At 48.5% G+C, this 23,100-nt stretch overlaps 3 protein-coding genes across 5 annotated transcripts; 1 reads left to right on the top strand and 2 right to left on the bottom strand.

The window, feature by feature from the left end:
* Window positions 1–1,099: 1,099 nt before the first annotated feature.
* Window positions 1,100–4,019, bottom strand: NDUFB6 (NADH:ubiquinone oxidoreductase subunit B6). Of its 2 annotated transcripts, none has more exon segments than NM_001245617.1 (5): window positions 1,100–1,253; window positions 2,390–2,434; window positions 3,468–3,560; window positions 3,636–3,928; window positions 3,955–4,019. In NM_001245617.1, coding segments are annotated over 4 exon segments (387 nt in total). In that variant the 5' UTR covers window positions 3,816–3,928; window positions 3,955–4,019; the 3' UTR covers window positions 1,100–1,184.
* Window positions 4,020–4,800: 781 nt separating this feature from the next.
* Window positions 4,801–10,089, top strand: EEF2KMT (eukaryotic elongation factor 2 lysine methyltransferase). Its single transcript, XM_030284667.4, has 8 exons — window positions 4,801–4,946; window positions 5,020–5,082; window positions 5,713–5,793; window positions 5,980–6,084; window positions 6,268–6,401; window positions 7,573–7,880; window positions 8,748–8,897; window positions 9,592–10,089. The coding sequence occupies exons 1-8, from the start codon at window positions 4,863–4,865 to the stop codon at window positions 9,690–9,692; spliced, it is 1,026 nt and encodes a 341-aa protein (XP_030140527.4). The 5' UTR covers window positions 4,801–4,862; the 3' UTR covers window positions 9,693–10,089.
* Window positions 10,090–12,337: 2,248 nt separating this feature from the next.
* On the bottom strand, window positions 12,338–21,694 carry ALG1 (ALG1 chitobiosyldiphosphodolichol beta-mannosyltransferase). 2 transcript variants are annotated; one of them, XM_030284665.4, is made up of 13 exons: window positions 21,433–21,694; window positions 21,286–21,363; window positions 20,035–20,138; window positions 19,420–19,568; window positions 18,832–18,921; window positions 18,049–18,159; window positions 17,108–17,223; window positions 16,158–16,196; window positions 15,553–15,612; window positions 14,717–14,827; window positions 13,692–13,806; window positions 12,881–12,956; window positions 12,338–12,555 (listed from the first exon to the last, which is right to left on the bottom strand). In XM_030284665.4, the coding sequence occupies exons 1-13, from the start codon at window positions 21,638–21,640 to the stop codon at window positions 12,421–12,423; spliced, it is 1,392 nt and encodes a 463-aa protein (XP_030140525.4). In that variant the 5' UTR covers window positions 21,641–21,694; the 3' UTR covers window positions 12,338–12,420. The 2 variants fall into 2 exon arrangements, with proteins under 2 accessions (XP_030140525.4, XP_072791683.1); XM_072935582.1 differs by lacking the exons at window positions 21,286–21,363; window positions 21,433–21,694 and adding an exon at window positions 21,103–21,249.
* Window positions 21,695–23,100: the final 1,406 nt, after the last annotated feature.

Here is a 23,100-nt window from a genome sequence, read left to right as displayed (position 1 = left end):
CTGGCCAGGGGTTGGGCTTGCTGTGGCCCCTGGGCACACCTTGGGGCAGGGGTAGTGACAGGGACCCCCAGGGCCTTGGGCAGGACAAGTCTCATCCCCCTGGAGCCTCTCTACCAACCCCACCACCCCTCAATACCCAGGCTCCCCCCTGACTCTCTACTTTCCCAGTGCCCCCCAACAGCCCCTGCTCACTCTCCCACCCCCACACACCAGTGACCCCCAGCCTTCCCCAGTGATGACCCCAAGGATCCTACTGCACCACCCCAATTGCTGTCCCACCCTGAGCCACCATTCACCCAAGGAAAGAAAGGGATGTGGCTTTGGCAAGGGCCTGGGGTCCACGGCCTCCCTCATCTCCTCTGACTGCTGGGCAGTTTTTCCCATTGTTTGCCAAATCCCTACCAGAGCTATTAGGAGGGGTCTGGCTGTCCCCAAACACAGTACAGGGGCTCTGACCTGTCCCCTGCTCCTCACACACGTGGGCTGGGCTGCTCTCTCATGGCTCCTTGAGGGGATTCTGTCACAGCCACCCAGGTTACCCTTCGGATTACTGGTTTAACCATTCCTATCCCTAAAGTAGCTACAAAAACACTTCATATCATGGAATATGTCAGGTTGGAAGGGATCCACAGGGATCACTGCTCTTTAAGAAACCAGTCTTCCCAGTACAAAGTGCCCCAGGTATGTGGGGACTGGAAGACTCTTCCTCAGAAAGGGCTGAAGGCAGAGGGAAGAGTGGTAAAAAGGATTTTTGGCAGCAGTGCCTCTTCTGCCACCCTCCCTAGGCAGAGAGGTGGGATGACACAGGTGGAAGCTACGTTTTCACTGGAAGCCTGTCAGAAAGGGTTGGGAGAAAGGGTTTGGGTGGCAGAGGAGAGCCAAGCGTGTGTGTGACTGCTCATTGGAGCAGCCTGCTCCAAAATCCCTGGGATCCAGAGTGCCTCCCTCATCACCCCAAGGCCCACACTGTCCTTCTGCCAGGTCCCACTGAGAGGTGAGTGGGGGCCTTGGAGATCCCCAGGATCCAGCAATAATGAACTCCCATAGGAGGAGCACCTGGAATGACACGGACTAAAGAGACAGTAAATGACACAGGAGCTGAGACAATGCAGACTTTTATGGAAGAGACACAGCAGGTGCAGCTCTGGCCATGTTCCCCCACAGAGGAAACTGGCTCCTGGCCATCAGTGGTGCTGGTGGTGCTCGTCTCTCAGGGGTGGCATGATCTCTCCAGTCTCTAAAATCCTGTCCCCCTGCGGGATGAGAGCATGGTGAGCATTCCCTGTGGCATCCAGACTCTCCCTGCACAGCCTTCCTTCAGGGAACCTGCAACTGTCCTCATTTCCAGGCAGGAATCTCACCACAACTCACTCAGAACGCTCTCATTCCCCCAACGTTCCCAGAATGATGGAATAACATCACAGCAAAATTACCTGAAGCCTGTACTTGCTTTACCCCTTGTTTTCACTACAGAACAGCAGCCACACATTCTGAGCCTGTTTTGTTTTAAAAATTACTTATGGCACTGCATACACCCCTCCAGCAATGATCAGTGAGTCCAAACCCTCGGCCCAGAGCCCATGGAGAGCCATGGAATCCCTCAAAAATCAACCTGCTGCCCCAGTGCCACTTGTTCCAGCTCCAGGCACAGTCTTGGCCTGATGAGCTGACCTAACTCAACTAAAAAATTAGGCTGAAGACAGAGGCCAACAGCTTAACCTTCAGTGTGTTGCTTTGTGGTTGTTTGGGATGGACTATTTTATAATTTTGTTTTAGATAGAGCATGATTAGGACATGTTATGCCAAAAATGGGCAGCAGTGAGAAAGGGCAGAGCTGATCTTCAGTAGGAATATTTGCCCTCTGACTTGTTACACCAATCAGTAACAGCTCAGAGCAGCCTGAAAACAGAAAAGACCAAACATTGTGACACTCTCTGCTTCATGAAACTTGTCCCAAGCTGAGGTGACACAACTCTTTGGGGACACCTGAGTGTGGGGGACCTTCAGGGACAACTGGCACCAAGCCAGAACCAAGATTCTCAGGGCTGACAATGAGGACAAGCAGTCACTCCTGTGTGATTCCATGTGTTAATATTTACAGTGGCTTTGAACACCCATTCTCAAAGGGAATGTTTCTCTTTTCCACCCCGGATGGGCAGGATCAGCCAGGCTCTGACAGCCAGGTGCCACAGAGAGGTAACACTGAAACAGGGACTGAGGACAAGGTGAAAGTGCCCAAACCCACTGTCCCCGTGCTGCCCACAGGACCCAGGACACCCCTTGGGAAAGTTATCATAGACACTTCCCAGGTGCTGCACAAAGCTCCCTGGAAACCCCTTCCTGTCTGTGTGACACAGCTGGAAGATGAAACAAGTCATGAGAGACTTACTGGGAATATCCGTGGGTTTGTCATAACCACACCGTGCGGCGATTTCTGGAAATGGGGAGAAGAGAGGGAAAGGGCAAGGAGAACAGTGTTACTTGGAGGAAGCACAGAGCATTTTCAAAATGGGCACCATGACCCTTCCAGGGTACAAACTGTGCTAAGCAAAAGCCCAGTTAAATCTTCCACTACTTAGAGAAATACCTGAGGCTGCAAGAGCCACACCTGCCGGGGGGGCAGGGCCGGCCCTTCTCCCTCCCCACACCAGCAGCGCCCTGGTTATTCCCAGGGCTGTTCCTGCAGGACAGGAACAGTTTGGACACAGCTTTTCTACTTAGATCACAGGAGAACCTGGGCACTGCCATAAATCATAGAATGGTTTTGGTTGGAAGGGACCTTAAATCTTCCAAACCCTGCCATAGGCAGGGACACCTCCCACTATCCCAGGCTGCTCCAAGCCCTGTCCAGCCTGGCCTTGGGCACTGCCAGGGATCCAGGGGCAGCCACAGCTGCTCTGGGCACCCTGTGCCAGGGCCTTCCCACCCTCACAGGGAACAATTCCTTCCCAATATCCCATCCATCCCTGCCCTCTGGCAGTGGGAGCCATTCCCTGTGTCCTGTCCCTCCATCCCTTGTTCCCAGTCCCTCTCCAGCTCTCCTGGAGCCCCTGTAGGCACTGGCAGGGGCTCTGAGCTCTCCCTGGAGCCTTCTCCTCTCCAGGTGAGCACTCCCAGCTCTCCCAGCCTGGCTCCAGAGCAGAGGGACTCCAGCCCTTGAAGCATCTCCGTGGCCTCCTCTGGACTCTCCAGCTCTACGTTCTGCTGCTGCAGGTGGGGTGTCACAAGCGTGATTCTTTGTGATGAAGCATCACACTAGATTTATATGTAAGTGCTACCCCGGCAAGGAAACAAGCGGTGAACAGTTGGCCAGGGGGAATAACCTTCATATGCAACCGAATGTGAGCAGCACGTTCACCCACACCCGGCGTGGGACCATTCCTCTCACCATCCCCGCCGGCCCTGCGCTTTTCCCAGCGTTTCCGCGCCCCTTCCCGGCCTTTCCCCTTAACCCCGGCCGCACGCACCCGGACGTGGTACTTCAGGTAGTAGGTGATGGCCCAGGCGGGGAGCAGCACCCGCAGCAGGACGAAGCTGCCGGTCTGGTAGAGCTTGTGCACCTGCGGGCACAGCGACACTCAGGGCTGGCCGGCGGCCCAGGAACGGCCGCGCGGGGCCCGCGTCCCGCCGCTCACCTGCAGCCGCCAGGGATCCCCGGGCCGCACGAAGCGCTCCCAGAAGGCGGCCACGGGCCCGAGCCGCCGCGGCGGCAGCACCGGCTCCCGCGGGCTCAGCTCCTGGTCCCGCAGCCAGCGGCGCCGCAGGGCGCGGAGCTGCTGCACCCGCAGCCTTTCATCCTCTGAGGGGCCGCTCATGGCGCCTGAGCCCGCTGGGCTCGCTCCGGTTCGGCCCGGCCCGGCCCCGCTGGGCTCGCTCCGGTTCGGCCCGGCTCGGTTCGGCCCCGCTGGGCTCGCTCCGGTTCGGCCCGGCTCGGTTCGGCCCCGCTCGGCTCGCTCCGGTCCCGCTCGACCCCCCTCGGGCGCTGTGTCCTTCGCCGCGCCGCGCGGCGGTGGCGTCACGGGGCGCGCAGCGGTGACGCGGAGGCCGCGGCGCGGCTGTGGCGGCGCTGCCGTGAGGGAGCTCCGGGAGCCGCGGGGCTCTGGGGGAAGAACAGCTCGGGGCACTCAGCTCGGGCTTCTTCCAGCGCCTGCAGGGAACCGGCGGGACAAATGGAGCACGTCTGTTTGCAACAGCATGCAGGGACAGGACACAGGGAATGGCTCCCACTGCCAGAGGGCAGGGATGGATGGGATATTGGGAAGGAATTGTTCCCTGGCACAGGGTGCCCAGAGCAGCTGTGGCTGCCCCTGGATCCCTGGCAGTGCCCAAGGCCAGGCTGGATGGGGCTTGGAGCAGCCTGGGACAGTGGGAGGTGTCCCTGGACATGGCAGGGGCTGGAATGGGATGGTCCCTAATGACCCTTCCCAGCCAAACCATTCCATGATCCCTCTGATTCTATTACTCCGATATTCTGTGATTCTGTGTTTCCATGTTTCCAAAGATTCCACGATTCCGTAATTACAGCGTTTCCATGATTCTTATGATCCCAGTGATTCACTGACCCAGAGGTTCCTCGTTTCCCCGATTCCGGTGCTCCTCCATCCCAGTGTTTCCCTGACCCCGCTCCCGGTGTTTCCCTGCTCCCTCCAGTCCCGCTCGGGCGGCGGGGCAGCTCTGCGGGGAGAGCCGCGCCGTGCCCGGGGGTCGCGGGTTCGATCCCCGCTGCGGCGTTCGGTGCCCCGGGCCCCGCGGGGCGGTGCCGCTCCGCCCTCAGGGCGGCTCCTCCGCCGGGGCTCACCGCCGGCCCGGCCGAGCCCCGGAGCCACGGCCGAGCCCCGGAGCCACGGCCGAGCCCCGGAGCCATGGCCGAGCCGCGGCCGGGGCTGGCGCTGCGCTTCCAGCGCCGGTTCCTGGCGGCGCGGCCGCTCCGCTCGCTGCCCTGGCAGGTACGGAGGGGCCGGGCGGGGGGAGGCGGTGCCGCGGCGTTGTTTATTTATTTATTTATTTATCCCGTTCCAGGAGCTCGAACAAAGCCTGCGGGCTGCGCCGGACTCCGCGCTGCTGGCGGATATTCTGCGCGAGGTGAGGGACGGATCGGAGTCATCTCCGTAGGAGCGACGGGCGGTGCCAGCGCGAGTCCCAAATCCGCCGGAACTGCTCAGAAATGCGGGATCCGTGATCCGGTGTCGCGGTGTTTCGTTAGGCCCTGCAGAACCGCAGATTTCCTTCTTTGCCTGGTGTTTGAGTGTTCTTTGGTAAAAATTGAGACCCGCGTGCCAGAGCACTGATGTGGTGAATGGCTCAGTCACCGCAGCCGCTCCTGGATATTCAGGATACAGGGAATGGAGGTGCCTAAACTGTCCCTGTGAATGGAGATCACGAATGAGGCAGCAAACTGAAACGGAAAGAAGGAAGAGAAGAGCAAACGAAGGAGGAGAGTAAATTGGATTATTCTCATTCTATTTTCCTCTTTACTGAAAAGTGGTATTTTTGTTGCCACAAAAAGTAAGAAATCTGTGGACACAGTTCTGTAAACTCACAGACCTGTCAGAAATCATCCCATTTCAATTCCTGGCTTAGCATATCTTGTACAGACTAAATTTTAAAGTGTTCCATGGCACCCAGACCCAATTAATGGTCCTCTTGTGATCCTTAGTGCCTTTCCTAAACCCTGCCCTGGGTAATTGGTTTCCATGGCTCTTCTCATTGCAGACAATTCTTCACCCGCTGTGTGTGAAATATCCCCCTTCGGCCAAGTACAGGAGGTGCTTCCTGACTGAGCTCATCAAAAAGGTACTTCTTGCTTTTCAGCTTATTTTTCACTTGTTTTTATTTTTTTTTCCTTGAGAATACCTAATGCAACAACCAACCACAACATTCAGCATAAATACACTGTACTAAAATGGGGCTTAGAGTGCAATTGTTTTCTCTTTCGTGACAATGTGATGCTCAGATCTGCTTTGTTCTCCTCCCCCACAGCTTGAATCCACAGCAGCTGAACCCCTGGATGAACTCTATCAGGCACTGGCAGATGTTCTAAAAGAAGAAGAGGAATCTACTCACTGCTACAAAAACTACTTACTGGTAAAAATTGACACTGCAGTGTTCTAAACCACATTTACTCACCCAAACTAAGCAATAATTAGCTTTAAAAACACCCATGCTGAAGCCTGGAGTGCTTCCTGCCTTTTTCCAGGTGCTCCTATTGATTGTAAACTCTAAATCCATGGCCTGTGCTGATGCATCTTTCCTTCCCGTGTCCTGCAGCCCTCGGGGGACTGTGTGAGCCTCTGCGAGAGCACAGCGCTGATCTCCGGGGGCACCACGGGGCTCCTGACGTGGGAGGCTGCCCTGCACCTGGCCCAGTGGGCACTGCAGAACCCCGGCCTCTTCAGGGACAGGTATGGCAGCAGCAGGGCTGCAGGAAAGAGCTCCTCACTCCTGCAGGATCACAGAATGCTGTGGCTGGGAAGGGACATAATTCCATGGCAGAGACACCTCCCACTGTCCTGGGGTGTTCCAGCCCTGTCCAGCCTGGCCTTGGGCACTGCCAGGGATCCAGGGGCAGCCACAGCTGCTCTGGGCACCCTGTGCCAGGGCTGTCCACCCTGCCAGGGAACAATTCCTTCCCAATATCCCATCCATCCCTGCCCTCTGGCAGTGGGAGCCATTCCCTGTGTCCTGTCCCTCCATCCCTTGTCCCCAGTCCCTCTCCAGCTCTCCTGGAGCCCTTTATGCCCTGGCAGGGGCTCTGAGCTCTCCCTGGAGCTTCTCCTCTCCAGGTGAGCACCCCCAGCTCTCCCAGCCTGGCCCAGAGCAGAGGGGCTCCAGCCCTCTGACACTGTGAGCTATACAACCGTAATTTAATAACAGAAATATTTAATAACAGACTGTGCATCTAAAATAACTCAAATGACACCCTTTTGCTGCTGAGTAATTACTGCTTTTCTGTTCTGCCAAACTTTAACCTGTCAAGACGTGGTTTAGGAGCAAACCCTTGCACTGTGCAGTCTGACCTGCTCTGTGAGTTCCACTGCTCAATTTTATTTCACTAACGACCTTCAGTCCATGATGGTATTCACCAGGGAGTATCTACATTAGATTAGTGTGCAGATATGATCACATCATTTCTACTTTATTTATAAGCAGTCAAGACAACCAAGGATTTTTGAGGAAAGATAATTTAATAATAGCTAAGCCCACAGGGGAAGGAACTGTGCTGCTCAGTGTCTGTTTCTCTCCACTGACTAAGAACTGGAGAGCCAGCTCAGGTGGAAACAACTGTGCTGCAGATGGCTAAAGCCAGGTGGGAATGTCTCTCATCCCTGTGGTGGGAATGCTTTGTGCCTTACAGAAATCAGCATTTCAGCTAATTAATTTTATGCTGACAATTCCACCCTCAGTTATTCCCAACTCTCCAGTTGCTTGGAACAAAGGTTAGATTGTGGATGGTTCACTCAAAAATTATTGTAATTATCTGGAACTGATTTTACCTTTAATTATATTTAGCATGTTTTGATTTCTAAATCAATGCAGAGTCCTGTTAGTACTTTTTTACTCCATTACCCACAGGACAATCCTGGAATTGGGGAGTGGGATTGGCTTCACTGGAATTGCCATCTGCAAGACCTGCCAACCCAGGACATTCATATTCAGTGACTGCCACCCCCGTGTTCTCAGGCAGCTGGGGGAAAACATCCAGCTGAACGGCTTCACCCCAGAGCCTGACGTGACCTGGAGCATCCAAACAGCGTCCCGAGGACAGGAGGTGGAAGGACAGAGCTGCCAAAACCCAAAAGTGGTTGTTGCTGAGCTTGACTGGGGCTCAGTGACAGAAAAACAACTGCTGGGTCTCAGAGCTGACGTTGTCATTGCAGCAGGTACTGCACCCACAGGGAGCAGGGACAGGCAGGGCTCGGCAGCCTCTTGGGGAGTAAGAATGACAACAACCAACTACAGACTTTTTTTGTACTTGTCTGTGTATAAATTCAGAGGGAGTTTTATAAAAAATCCAGTCATGGAAAATCTAGTGACAGTAGGACAGTGTCTCAGCTGTAGGTCTTACACCCTGATTTGGAGCTTTGCACAGAAAAACCTGAGAATCCAAGTGCAAAAATGACTTTGGTATCCAAGGTATCAAAGATGCAGTGAATGGGAATTCTATAAAATGAAGTCACTGCATGGTACCTGATGCCAATGACGCTGCTCAGTGCCCAAACCAGCCCCAGCTGGACTCTTCTGGCAAGAGCTGAGGGGCACTGACATCTCTGTGCTATTTGCTGTTACTCACTGCAGCAGAGTTACTGCAGTGGAACACACACCTGGATACCTGTGTAGGAAACAGCCCCCTCTGATAATCAGCATTCTGCTCCCCTTGGTGTTCCCTGACCTCTCACCACCTTTCTGCTCTCCAGGGAATGACTCCAGGTGAAAACTTCTGCATGTCCTTGGCAGCAGCCTCTAAAGCACTCATTTCTAACAAGGCAGGTTTGTTTTGCCAAGGGCAGTGGGAACAGAGCACCAACACTCAGTAGTTCTGCTGCCTCCCTTAGGATGGGCTTAAATAAAATATCTGACAATCCGTTTACTAAAAGGAGCACTGATTTTTAGTGATGAGGGCATAGCCCATAAAATGTCAATATTCTCCTGCACTGTGAAGATTTTATTTCTGCTTTGCAGTTTTTGTTCTGGTTTGTGCTCAATTCTCAATAAATATTGTATGTTTCTTTTTTTTTTCTTTTTTATAGATGTGGTGTATGATCCTGAGATAATTTTAGCCCTCATTGGGATGCTACAGAAACTCTCCACCTCCAGAGCAGACAGGAAGGCTCCTGAGGTGTTCATTGCCTCCACAATTCGAAATCCAGACACGCATCAGCTATTCCAGGCTGAGCTGGGTGGGTGCCTGTTCCATCCAGTGTTCAATAGTTTTGCCTTGTTCTGTGGTAGAGAGGAGCAGGAACATTCCAAGAGCAGAATCTTATCCTAGAGCTGGATTTAAGAGCAGTAGCTTTTGCACATGGATTTCATCAGCAGCTTGGAACTCACCTTCGGGTACATCCTGAGCTATCCCTGCTCACATCTGCGAAGGATGATTTGTAAGTGTGGTACCAACAGGAAAGTAAAGAGGTTTAAGCTTAAAGGAGGGAGCCATCAGTGCTGCACTGTCCCGAGATGCAGCCTAAACCCTTTATCTTATCTTACCTGTTCTTTAACTTGACTATTTTCATCTTTTCCCTTTTGACAAAAACCTCCAACTAGAAATTAAATAAAATAAGGATTTGGGGATTTTTCATATACACTTCTAAAGCCTATCTTTTGCAGTGTCTTTGCTGTTCACCTCGTGTTCACCAGCTGGACCTGATGATCCTTAGGGGTTCTTTCAGCTCAGGATATTCTGTGAAATTCTGTTTAATTCACAAAGTGACACTGAATGTTCAGTGGCATTAATGGGATTTTTAAAAAAACACTCATAATCATTTGCCTGACAATCAAAGCATGCTAAAGATCTCTTCTTACAGAACTTGTCATGCAACTTTTGCTCATCATTTTATTAAGCATAAATATGATTTCCAGTGTTTCTCTTCGCAGATAAAGCTGGGATCAGATGGCAGGTGATTCCAACCCATGGCAGCTGTAATTTTCTCTATGATGTACAGCCAGATGTAACTATTCTGCAGCTATTTATATAGGCTTGGCATACAGAACTAGAATTTTGAGACCAATATGAGCTGTGTCAGCCTTGTAACAAGATTATCCTGAATTCAGGAAATGAGGTTCTGAGGATACAACTATACACATGGACACAGGAGTCCTTCCTTCCTTCCTTCCTCTAATTCCCAGCATGGATCCAAGCCTGGAGCTGCCCCTGGGAAGTGACTGAACCTCAAGCAACAAAAACCAAAAAGGCCTAATCACACTTCACTTGGATTCTGTACAAGACAGCAGAATTCAAGCAGGGTTTTTTCCAACTGTGTGGTGATTTGTAGGTATTGGGGGCAACCTGCAGGATCACAGATGAGGATCTCCCACAGACAAGGGAGCAAAACAATGTTTCAGAGTAATAAATGGGTTTTGATATTAAAAGCAGCTCTAATAGTCTGCTCTGGTGTTTTATGTCTGGGTATACTTGCAGTTTGGGTTGGCTTAAAGCCCCCCAGTAAACAGTGACCAGTACCTGTAGGTGTGTCCCAGGATGACTCTGCTGCAAATAGGTGCATCTTTACTCTGCAGTGATGACAAGTCAGAATTGATGTCCCTTTCTCTCACATAAGGACTGCCACTTCCACAGTGGCTTCTGGGAATCCAGGCAGGGCTGGGAATGAAAAAGGAATCACTCTCCTTAGCAGTATTCCAGGTATCCTACAAAGAGGAAGGACTGAGCTCCCCTACTCTGAAACTTTCCATCATCCATTAATCATTCTCCTGTCAGGTAGCACTGGTCCTGAAGCACAAAAATCAAAGTGACGCTCATTCTTTTGATTTCCTTTTCTCTATTAAAAACTACTTAAAAGGAAATGAAAACTTCAACCTCCTCCTTCTCTAGTAATGGAGAGAAAACTGATGATACCGAACTTGAAACCTGAAGAATCTTATTCTGCAAGTTTAAGGAGATCATGACTGCTGGGATCAAGCAGAAATAACCCCAGCCCTATCCCCAAAGAAAGAACTCAAAGCTGTTATTTCCAGAGTAAACACAAACTGGCAGCCCACACAGGAGCTCCTTTATCTCCCCTTACACAAAATTCAAGACAAATGTTCTGTACAAAGCTCATTTTGGATCTAAAAAGTTCTATTATATGAAGAGGAGACCTCTCTAAAACTTTTGGCATTACTGTTTGAAGAAGTGCCTAATTCACCTCCATGTGCACAGGAATGGCCAAACCTCTAGACAGGATTTTGACTGAAAGCAGGAAAAAACCACTAAAAAATTGGCAAATCAATCTTTATGGATCATTCTTCAATCAATAAGCTGGAGGTTTTGCCAAATTCCTGCAGTAAGGCACCTTGACCCTATTTTCACCTTTTCTCTTTTTCTCTTTTGACAAAAGCAGATATTCGATAGTTGCTCAGAGTTTAAAACTGCTGGTGCAGAACCCACTGTCTCCCCTGAAGCAGGATCTCTGAGCAGCAGTAAACACAGTCCAAACCAAGTACATTTACCAATGACTGACATCTATTTTATCATCAAAAAGGTGATGAAAAAAATCCTGTTAGCATTAGGCATGAATACTGAGCTTAATAAAAAGCTGAAGGCTGTACCTCAGCAAGCACTCACAAAGCAAAGTGCCTTTTGACTAAGTTATACATCCTTTGTTCATGTATTTTGGGTTTATTTTTCCCTTTTCTGTTCATCTGTTCAAGAAGAGATGAGCTTTATGTTCTTTTCCAAGGTAAATGGGCACATTAATTTCAGAGTACAAGGAGAACAACTCACTGCAAGCTCTGCTTTGCTCTAAGTGCCCAGTAAAGCTGTCGCATACCAGTGCTGTGCCTCCACACTTCTGCACACACTGTCAAAAAGAAAAACAACTGGGAAACAAATTGGTTCTGTCCCAATAAAACCTCACAGGAGGATATTCAGTACTTGGGTGTTGTGCTGTGTTTTGCTATGAATCCATGTTTGCCCCCTGTTCTCCCTAATCCCCTTCCTTTCCCAGTTGCCAATTTTCCCAAGCCCTTCCCTAACCTCCTCCCTTCCAAGTTGTCAATCCTCCCTATCCCTACCCCTTTCTCCAGAGAGTTCTGTGTCTGTCTTGTTGCCCTCGACACCCCATTTGTTACTTCGTATTATTCTCCCTGTTTTCCCTGATAGGCTCATAAGCTGTTTACCCCACCTTATACTCCTCTCTTACCATATCCTCATTGGTTCACTTCCCTACACCCCTACTCCTGAGTTGCTCTGTAAGAACTTCTGTTCACCCCCACCCCAGTCCTGTCTGGGAGCCCAGGAATAAATAAATCCATCTTGTCCCAGGCCAGGCCCCGTGCCATCGCTGTCTGTCCCTGCTGATAACTGGGAATTGCAGCGCTCACACGCTGCAACACTTTGGCCATCAAATTGATCAGCTGAAATGAAACGACTCAAAGGAAAAGCATCTGCCACGTGCCAAAGAAACCATAGCCAAATCACCTACTAAGTGCTGATTGTACAGGAGGTGAAGCTGGCAATCGTTTCTCTGTATTCAAGGATCTTCACCAAAAAGGGCCCTTCAAGCAGCACAGGTTCTCACACAACAAACAGCCTCAGCACCTTCAGCACCTCCTACTCACCCAGAAAGCTGAAACTGTACAGGAACAGTGTAAGAGCCAAGACAAAGGCGTTAGAAACTGTAAGTACAGACAGTACAAAGTGTTTATTCACTGTTTTCCAAATGTCTGCAGCTGCAGGAATGTGATTGACACCTTCCTTCCCTCCAGTCACTCCTTGTCACCCAGCAAGGGAAGGACAGTCTGGTCCCAGCTCTGGTCCCAGCGCAGCTGCCGGGACGCTCGCAGGTTCTCTCGGAAGCTGTGAAGTTTCCCTTCCAGGCTAGGGAAATCCAGGAAAAGCATCTGTAATTTAAAAAGCAAAACCACAGAAAAATAACTGTCATGTTCCATTTCAGGCACATTCCATCCTCCCCAGTGTTAACCCTCAACTACAGCTGCAATTCTGAGGTCTGGCCCCATAAAGATAGAGCAAGGACAGAATCTGAAATGCTTTTGCCAGGTTCAGGTTCACATTCAAACAGAAGTGAGGCAAACAATGCTCTCCAGCCAGGCAGTACTTTGTGAGAATGCAAAACACAGAGGTGATGTTCAGATCTGAAAAGGCTGCTCACACAGTGGCACCTCTGGGGTTATTTCTGGGGAGAAAGAAATCAGTCAGAGCCTTTACCTTCAGCTGTTTTGCAAGTTCCTGTGAGTCCCTGAATATCAGACCGTTCTCATTGTGTTTCACCAGTTCATGTAAACTGTGAAAAAAAGTCACAAAAGGAAAACTGAGGCAAAAAGCAGTGAGTGGGAGGACATTTACAATGCTACCCTGTGACATCCAAAGGACCAAACCAGGGTATCTGTATCATTATGGCCCCAGATGTCACAAGCTCCACACATGACATAATGGAGTTAAACAGGCAGTTTTGAACAGTTAAAGACTTCTTCTCCTTTCTATGTCAGACTAAATCTACCAGAGCTGTACCAAAGGACCCTCATTCTGTCTTTGTGCCACTCATCTGGACATCCATTGAAAACCAGGGCAATGATCTACTTTCAAACTGGATTTTTTTTTCCATAAGGAAAATCTGTCCATGATCCATCATGAAATCTTCACAGGAATTTGTCTTCTTTTATAAAGCTATGGTTTTCCCAAAGGACCATAAATTCCAAGAATGCCCATGCATATTCTCAGCCTTTCACTGAACAGGTGTGTCTATGCAGAAGAAAGATTTTTTTTTAAACTAAATATATGAAAACAATGGAATACAGGGATTTTTTTTAAGGCCAATGCTTGCATTAAATGCTCCCATTTTTGTAGAAACTAGTATTAACTTTTAAACTTAAAACAACCTTGAATTCTATCTTACTGAATTTTAAAAATGGCAAAATACAGGAATCTCACTGAATTCCTGCAGTAGCTGCTGAACTCTGGCTTTGTAAGAATACTGTTTTATGTGATTCCCTTGAGTTGTAACAGAATAAGCTCTTACCATTCAAAATGTATTGCACACACAGGTAAACAGCAGCCAAACATATCCACCACCTTCATGGGCAAATCCAAACCACTGGAGGATTTATGGAGACACACCCCCAGGTCTGCTGAGCCTGAAAAGCCAACACAACACAGTCTGAACTCTCTGAAATCAGCTCCTCTGTCCTCCTGCAAACCTTTATTTTTGTGCTGCTTTGGATGGTGCAAGTGAAACTTTCAACTACCCAGACACAATTTCAAGCAATCAGGGAAAAAAATAAAGCACAGGGGTGTTTTGGGACTCAAAATTAGTTATGTTTTAGAAAGCAGTCAGTGTGTGCATGTTCAATTAAAGGAGATTTTGAAGTTTTATGTATCTTAAAACAGCCTTTCTGCCTCTTAATCTGCTAAAAATGGGTAAGTAAAGGAAAACCCCATCACAACCCCATCAGTATACACTGTGACCTCACTAGTGACCTCTCCCAGCTGAAGTCAGCTCAGAGGAATTATAGTGTGATTTTACAGACATTATGTTCAGTATTTTAAAAGAACCAAACAAACAGTGTTTTACAGCCACATAAATTGTCAGGCTCTAACCCTGCAGAATGAAGATCACATTGAATATGTATTTTATAACTCTACTACTGCCACTTTTGTAATGAAGACGCTGAGGGAATAACATTCCAATGACATGTTAATTTAGAATTTCAGCTACTTTTGGTTGCTCAGCCAACTTTTTAATTTCATTTACTGGAGTGACCCTGAAAATAAAATAGAACATGGTCAGACACCTGTATTTCAGCACAGCTGGAAGAAACAAAGAGTGCAAAGAACAGGCTGGAACAGCACCACAGCTCCTTCTTGGGAAAACAGGGAAAAGCCAGCCAGAGGAATTCAGCAGCTTTTCTGGAATGAGTCAGATCCATGAATATCCTGTCACTAACCAGCAACATTCCTGACTGTGTTCTCCCAGCCTGCATCGGCCCCCTGCAACTGTGCTGCTTCCCACACATCCTCAAGCCTTTTCCATCACCCACTATTTACCAAGCAGAAGAGGGTAATCCTCAGCTTCCAGCCATGGTGTACAGATCTGGATATGCTTAAAGTGCAGTTTTTGGATCAGTTCATTGTAGTAATCTTTTAGAGGTCCTTTACCTGTGTAAAACAAAATGTTTTATCAAGATGACTGAAAACAGTGTGGTCTGTGAAATACAAGCTCCTGTTGGATCAGGTGCACTAACAGGATACTACACTTGTGGTACCCTAAAAAGACATGAAAGATCTTCCCTTGAAAGCAATGTGCACCTGGACTTCTCTTACTCAGTATTTCAGTTAGTTTTCCATCAATGGAGAATCATGGAGTTTGTAAGGTTGGAAAAGCCCTCTCCAATCAAGTCCAACTGTTCCCCAGCACTGACAGGGCCAACACTGACCCCACACCCTAAAAGCTACACCCACAGGGCTTTAAATTCCCTCAGGGCTTTAAATTCCTGCAGGGATGGGCATTCCACCACTGCCCTGGGCAGCTGTGCCAGTGCCTGAGCATCCTTTCCATGAGGGAATTCTCCCAATATCCAGTCTAAACCTCCCCTGGCACAGCTTGAGGCTGCTTCTTCTGACATTGCTTTTGCAGCATCATCTTAACCTTGACCTTAGATTGTTTTTCATGCAGAGCTTGAGCAGACAGGGAGGCTCTTTAAGGATGTGCCATAATTGGTGGATGGTGCAATAACTCAGCTATAAATCACTGTCCTTATAACCAGACACAAAGGCAACAGTCCCTCCTCTCTCCCACCAGCAACAGAAGAGTCAGCACAGAACAAAAATGTCAACTAAACCTTCTGTTGGCACTGAAAGAACTGTAACACAAACATTCTCACCTGTTATCACACACACTAAAGCTGGAAGCCTCACTCCCTCCTCGATAAACCTCTCATAATCTGGAGAAGATAAAACACTGGTCAGAGCTGACAAATCTCAGGGTGCTTGTTTGAAGAGTGGTGACAGTGCATTAATTATTGAGCTTCCCACTACAAGCATGTATGAGTCACACAGCAGTAAATTCACCTATGTTAACATTTACAAACCTCCAGAAATAAATCAGGCTGCTTGTGCATAAAGCATTTCTTCAACTGCTCCCCAATCAGTTGCTTCAATAGATCAATTTAGAACTGCAGCTGCAAAGTCTACAAGCCAAGACAAAGTATTCCCTCCCTTCCCATTAGCAGATACCTGTGGAGAATAGATGTAATAGCTCAGAAAATAAAACTGCAGTTTAGGAGCCAGTTAAGAGATTTAACTCTCCCTGACAACTCCTCTAATTGAATTCAGATGTTGCACTGCTGTATTTCAATTACTAACCTGAAATTAGTGCTAATTAATCAAATACAACTGCATTTTCACCTGAATATAGAATTTAGCAAAACCCTTCTGAAGTGTCCAGAAGATCTCTTAGAAATAGTGAGATTAATTCCTTCATACCAACCTTCTAAAGCTCTTAAAAGGACTGAGAAGTCTTCATCCTCTGAAAGAGAAGGCTTTATTAGTAATGTTCATATTTCTACCATGTTTAATTTGTAACTTTAAATAACAATTGAGATTTTCCTCGCCTTCACCTACAGTATTTAAATATAGACCAAGTACTCAAAGGTTAAGTACATAATCTGTACTTAAAGTTTACTATTTACTGAAATGTGCTATTAAAACTCCCCTAGTTTATTTTCATAAATAAAAGTCCATAACCATGCAGAGTGTTTATTTATTTTCCTTGTTGGCAACATAACAAACAAACCAGCTACAAATACTGTACATCTTTGAAGCTATCAAGATAAAATTTCTAAAAAATCCTAAAAATTTCTAAAAGTTTCTAAAACTGAGAATTAAGTATAAAAACTGCCCTGATTTTTCAAAGATAAAGACAATCCTGCCCATGGTCACTGGCAATGGATTTGTTTCCAGGCTCTGTTCCCTTCCTCATACAGAGAAAAAAATATCCATAATTATGTAATAAACATTATCAGAAATCATGTAATTTCAAATTGGTTTGGGCTGGATGGGACCTTAAAGCTCATCTCATCCCAGCCCCTGCCATGGGCAGAGACACCTTCAGGGTGCAGGGTGCTCAGTAAGGAGTAAATTTTTGAGTTTCTTCATCTCTTTTACACCACCATGCAAGACTGTGTGTCTAGAATGAAAACTAAAAAAAACAAAAAAAAAAGAAACGTCTTTTATTCATTCTTAAAGTTGAGCTCTATAATTAAAATACAACATAAAAAAAAATCATCCATTTGTAGTGTTATTTAGGTTACACAACATTTAGCTGCATCATACACTTTGTCTTCAAATTCTCCCAGGAAAACAAAGGGCAAACATAACTTCAAGTGTGAGACAGTACAACCAGCCCTATTTGATATTAAAATAAAACTGATTCCCAACCTGTCCAGCTGGTGCTGCTGATGAGAAGGGCTGGCCGGCCCCTGGACTTCAGCACACTCCCACTGCTCCCGTCCCTCTCGGTGAAGGCTGATCTGGCAGCACTGGGACTGGCAGCTCTGTACTATGGAAACACAACTTCCTGAGCAAGAGCTACACACAGCCAGCAACAGCAGGGAATGCTCTGCTTAACTGGCTCCAATTTCCACACATTTGGCTTCAGATTTGCTGCTCAACTTGTCTAGAAACAGAATCATTACATGACAGAAGTACCAGGACAGGGCAGGCCATTTTTCCCTCTTTCCTGCTGCTGCAGGCACAATTCCACTTTCCAGCCAAATGTTTTCCTTCACAAGTTGAACAGAGTCAGCCTCCCTTTCTGCAGCCTGTCTCACACTTACCACAGCATGGAGGCCAACAGCACATTTGTTCAACTAAACTCAGAATCTACACATTCTGAGCTGGGCATTTCCAAAAAATCCCCACCATGCACTGTGGATTTCACTTCTTTTTCTAGCCTTAGTTTGGTGAAGTCAAATCCTTGGTACATCTGCTACAGGTGACATCCTGCACTGCCAGAGGGAAGTGTTTAACACTTGGACCAAGATCCTGAAGGCTCTGCACAGTAATTAAGGAAGCATCCAGCTACTCAATGTGGCTCAGTGGGAAGCAGACACCCGCAGAGTTCCACCCCAGACACTCAGCACAGATTGCCTTAGTGCTTATGCCAACTTCTTTAGAAACAAAACACTTCTACTACTTGTGTTACCACAGCTCAATCATTCCACTTCTTCTGGCCTCTCCTAGTGACAAGTAAGGCACCTCAGTGTCCCCCCGTGCCTGCTGGGGACCAGAATACCCCACTCAAGTATTTTGGTAACTTAAGTGCCACAGCTCCATGTCCCTTGGTTAAGGACTGCAGGGGCAGCTACACGTGCACATACCGTGCTTTGAAAGGCTCGTAGTCCTTGGCAAGTTTCATGAACAAGTTGTGTTGGAGGTCTAATGGCGTTTCCTTAAAATAAGATGCTGGTTTGTCATACAGCGTCACAGCCCTGGGAGGAAATAAATATGCAGCTTAAATAAGATACAGAGGTAACAACATGCACATGGCACAGTGGCAGGCTGCAACGATGTAACCAGAAAAAAATAACTAAAAACCTAAGACATTAACTAAAAAAACTTTACTATGCTGCAAAGTAATTCATTTTTTGACTCCTACAACTTCCTGTATTCCTGAAGTTTGCTGGAACACACCAAGGTGCGCACAAGTAACAAAGAACCCCTTTTTTGTGTGCTTATTCTAGGGGTGAAATGCACTTGTAAAAACTGCAGACATCACTGTCCTGATTTTGAAACTTACTCCATATCTGCCCCTGAGCAACTCTGATCTTGAAGCCCACAAGATAAGCTGGCAGGTCAGAGTAATTGTTCAAATCCCAGCGATACCCATCCCCCTCTGGCTCCACAGGCAACCTACAGCAAACTTCCATGGCTCCTGGACTGCTCCTCAGTCAGTGGAGTGTTAGTTTAGAAGGATGATGAAGATTCCTGAATGCCCACACTATACTGGCCCATCACAAAACCGAGCTGATGTGTTTCAGTGGTAATGGATGAGCTCAGGAGAGCTGCTTTTATAAGATCCCTCTGGATCCTGAATCCTCAGGGATCTGTTCTGTCATTTACTTAGCACACACACACTAAGTTGTCTGAGGCACATGGCTTACTTTATCTTGAAATTCACCCAGAGATCTTTCCTCATGGCATCAGTGACACACAGATTATAGTCAGACAAGCGCCCAAAAAGCTTTTCATACCTGACAAAAATGAAATATCAGTCAGAAACCACAGGCAGGCAATTGCAGCAACTGCTCCCAGGGCCCATGCTTGATAAAAGCAAACCAAAACCCAAAGAAACCCAACTGCCCCCAGAACTGAAATTCGATTGCCAATTTTTGATGGACTCCTATTCTCCAAAGCATTTAAAGCCTTTAACTACACATAACCAATTATATTCAGAAGGAGCTGTTCAAAGAAGAGGTGGAGTGTAAAGCAGCATTAGAGAATAAAAAAGCCAGGACATATAAAGCAATTCCAATAACAAGATCAACATTTGCAGAGGTAGGTAAAAACAACCTGCCTAATTCCTGCAACCCCCTCCCACGTGTTCAACAAAGCAGCTGCAGAACAGAGACCAGTTTCACACAGCAAAGCCCAGAAACCCCTCCCTGTGCCAATTATATTCCCCCCAGCGGCCTCCATTCTGAATTCACCAAGACACATCATTTATAAAGAGCAGAAATGACTGCACAAACCATTTTGCAATCAGGACCAGTGGGTGGCTCCTCCCGTGACTCAGGCTCATGATGGTGTAGCCATAGTTGTGCCAATCAATGATGAGTTTGCTCCCCCACCACAGCCCTGCCACCCAGGCAACAGCTATACCGGGTAAGCCTGGGGGATTCTGATCAAAAACAAGACCAAAATAGCATAAGGCTGTGACCAAGTGACAAACACAAAGCAACTACGAGAAACAAAAAATCAAATTGAAGTTGCATCACCTTAAAGGAGCTTCATGAACAGAGACTCTTTGTATTCACTTACGAACACTGGCTGGTACTGCAAATTTAACCCTTGGATCAAGATCAAAATTCCCCTCCATTAAAGACACCAATTCCAGTAAGATTTATTCTTTACTACTACCCATGGCAACGAAGTTTGAAAGCACAACAACTAACGGGAAGAGAAAACTTGACTTGTTAACAGACCAAGCAAAGTTTAGAGCCAAAAAATACCTGGATACAGGTTTACACCACTGGTGAGGCCAGTTCAGCTCTGAAATAATTAGAACAATGTCCGAGATGGCTAAAAACACCCTGTAACATAGCACTATTTATTTGTACTGAAATTAATCCCAAAACAAAACATACCTGAAGAAGAATATAGGATGGCTGTTCTATCCTCAGCAACGTGTACAGTAACTGCACTGACTGCACAAGCACCTTTAGGACATACTGGAAAAGCTTTGGACCCACTGCAAAGTGACAGAAAAACAGGTATTAGAGCTCTCCCCACAGAAATGTGAACATCAGAACCAGCCAGCTCTGCAGAGAAGGGGTCAAAATGACATGAAAATGGACACACTTTATCAAAGACCTGGGCAAATGATTGAGTGCACCCTCAGCAAGTTTGGAGATGGCAACAAGCTGGGTGAGAGTGCCAATCTGCTTGAGGGTAGGAAGGCTCTGCAGAGGGATCTGGACAGGCTGGATCACTCCAAGGCCAACACTGAGGGGCTGGAGGGTGTCCAGGGAAGGGAAGGGGCTGGAGTCCCAGGAGAGACTGAGGGAGCTGGGAAGGGGCTCAGCCTGGAGAAAAGGAGGCTCAGGGGGGACCTTGTGGCTCTGCACGACTCCCTGACAGGAGGGGGGAACTAGGGGAGCAGGCTCTGCTCCCAGGGAACAGGGACAGGATAAGAGGAAACAGCCTCAGGCTGTGCCAGGGGAGCTTTAGGTTGGATATTGGATAGGGGTGGTCAGGCACTGGCACAGCTGCGTGGGGCAGTGGTGGAGTCCCCATCCCTGGGAGGATTTAAAAGTGGAGGTGGCACTTGGGGACACAAGTCAGTGGTGGCCTTGACAGTGCTGGGGGAATGGTTGAACTCGATGTTCTTAGAAGGCTTTTGCAAGCTTTGTAATTTTATTCTATGATCACTATAAAACTATGTAAACATCTCGTCATCCCTACAAATTCTCATTCTGTATTTTGTACAGAAAGAAATCCTACACTCATTGAATGGTTTGAGTTGGAAGGCACTTTAAAGGTCATCGCATCCCACCCCTGCCATGGCAGGGACACTTTCCGCTGTCCCAGGCTGCTCCAAGCCCCATCCAACCTGGCCTTGGACACTGCCAGGGACGGGGTGGCCACAGCTGCTCTGGGCAACAGGGCTAAACACAAGGTGGGGGAGAAAGAGGTAGAATGAAAATAATTCCCACATTTTCCTCTGCATATGAACAGCACCAATGCACGGGCAGGTGTTTAGCTCCAGCGGCTCCTGTTGAACAGAGAAAGGCAGACAAGGGCGCGGGGCGGTGCGTGCGGCGGGGCCGGACCCGCGCTCGCTGCGGGCTCTCCATGGTTCTCCCCGCTCCCTCGGCTCCCGGCCCGGCCGCACGCACCTCGCAGCCCGCTCAGCTCCGCCACGGGCACCAGCCGGATGTTCTCGCTGCGCAGCACGTCCCGGTGCGGCCGGGTCTCTGTGGGGAGAGCCCGGTCAGCGGCCTGGGCCCCGCCCGGCCCCGCAGCCCCGGCCGCCCCTCACTCACGGAGGTAGCCCAGCAAAGCGACCTGCCGCCCGTGCCGGGCCAGCGCCAACGCGTGGTATTGCATCCGCGGGCTGCGGCCCAGGTCCCCCAGCACGGCCACGCACACCCGGCCTGCGCCGCCCGCCCGCCGCCGCCACAGCAGCAGCAGCAGCAGGACCAGAGCCGCCGCCGCGCCCGCCGCCCACAGCGCCGGGCCCGCTGCCGCCATCTTGGAGCGCCGCAGGGCGGGAAACGCGCGCTGTGCGCCCCCTGGCGGCGCGGAGGTCCGCGCTCTGAGGGGACCCGGCCGGGCCGCGGGACCCGCCAATTACCGAGGGAATGTTAATTAATTACGGCATGGAGGGGGCTTAATTAATTACGGCATGGAGGGGGCTGCATTAATTACAGCATGGAGGGGGCTGCATTAATTACAGTATGGAGGGGGCTGCATTAATTACGGCATGGAGGGGGCTGCATTAATTACAGCATGGAAGGGGCTGCATTAATTACAGTATGGAGGGGGCTGCATTAATTACGGCATGGAGGGGGCTGCATTAATTACAGTATGGAAGGGGCTTCATTAATTACAGCGGCACTGGGCACTCGTCCGAACTGTGGGGTTTCCTGGTAAATTTTAGAGCATCTGGAAGTCAGGGGTGATTTCAGTGCAGCCCCGTTACCATCCAATGCATGTGCTTTTCCTTAGTTTGAATTCAGCTAAATTCTAACTAGACCTTCTTTGGATCTGAGTTAATACTCTACATATTTCTGTGCTATCCTTCAGTTTGTTGTCTCAGTCCCTGATCCTACTAGATACTAAATCCTTTCAACACCTGCATCCCACTGGTTTCTCATATGTGTACCTAATAAACAATTTCCATCTATTTTCAGCTTGCTGATACCTGTTTTCTGGTGGAAATACAGAACAAACAGAAGCCCACCAACAGAAATATTTGCGAAGCCCACCAACAGAAATATTTGCCACATTACATTGGCACCATGGAAGTGACTGAACACCATGTTGAAAAGGTCATTAAGTTGTACAAAAGTTTAATATTAAGTCAGTTGTACTGGCCAAGAATCCAATAGGATTGACAAACAATGCAGAGAACAAATGGCATTTTTTCACTACAAACAGGGATAAATACACAAATGAAAGATGTTGGTGACCAGGGACAGGGCCCAAGGGAACGACTGGAGCTGAGCCAGTCTGGGCAGGTTTAGGTTGAATATCAAGAAAAGGTTCTTCCCCCAGAGGTGCTGGCACTGCCCAGGCTCCCCAGGGAATGGGCACCGCCCCGAGGCTGCCAGAGCTGCAGGAGTGTTTGGACAATGATCTCAGGGATGCCCAGGGTGGGATTGTTGGGGGTCTGTGCAGGGCCAGGGGCTGGGCTGGATGATCCCTGTGAAACTCTTCCCAGCCAGGAAATTTCACAATTCCACGATTCTCTCTGCAGTCCCTTGTGGCCTCCCATCTGGATGATATCCTGCTGTTCCAGTTAGGTTTCTTTGTCCGCTTTGACAGAGGCAGATGTCAGGTGTTGCATTTCCAGTGTAATGCTCCATATTGCCAAACAGCAAGTAGGTGGTAACAATGAAACCATTCTTCTCCTTTAAAACATATTACTAATTATGAGTGTGGGCAGACTAGTTCCACAACAAAATTAAGATAAAGCCTGGAATGTTTGC

Source organism: Taeniopygia guttata, chromosome 14 (genome assembly GCF_048771995.1).
Source record: "Taeniopygia guttata chromosome 14, bTaeGut7.mat, whole genome shotgun sequence".
In the NCBI taxonomy this organism is placed as follows: Eukaryota; Metazoa; Chordata; class Aves; order Passeriformes; family Estrildidae; genus Taeniopygia; species Taeniopygia guttata.
The sequence above is the reverse complement of the archived record's forward strand: the minus strand, read 5'-3'. Positions and strand labels throughout refer to the sequence as shown.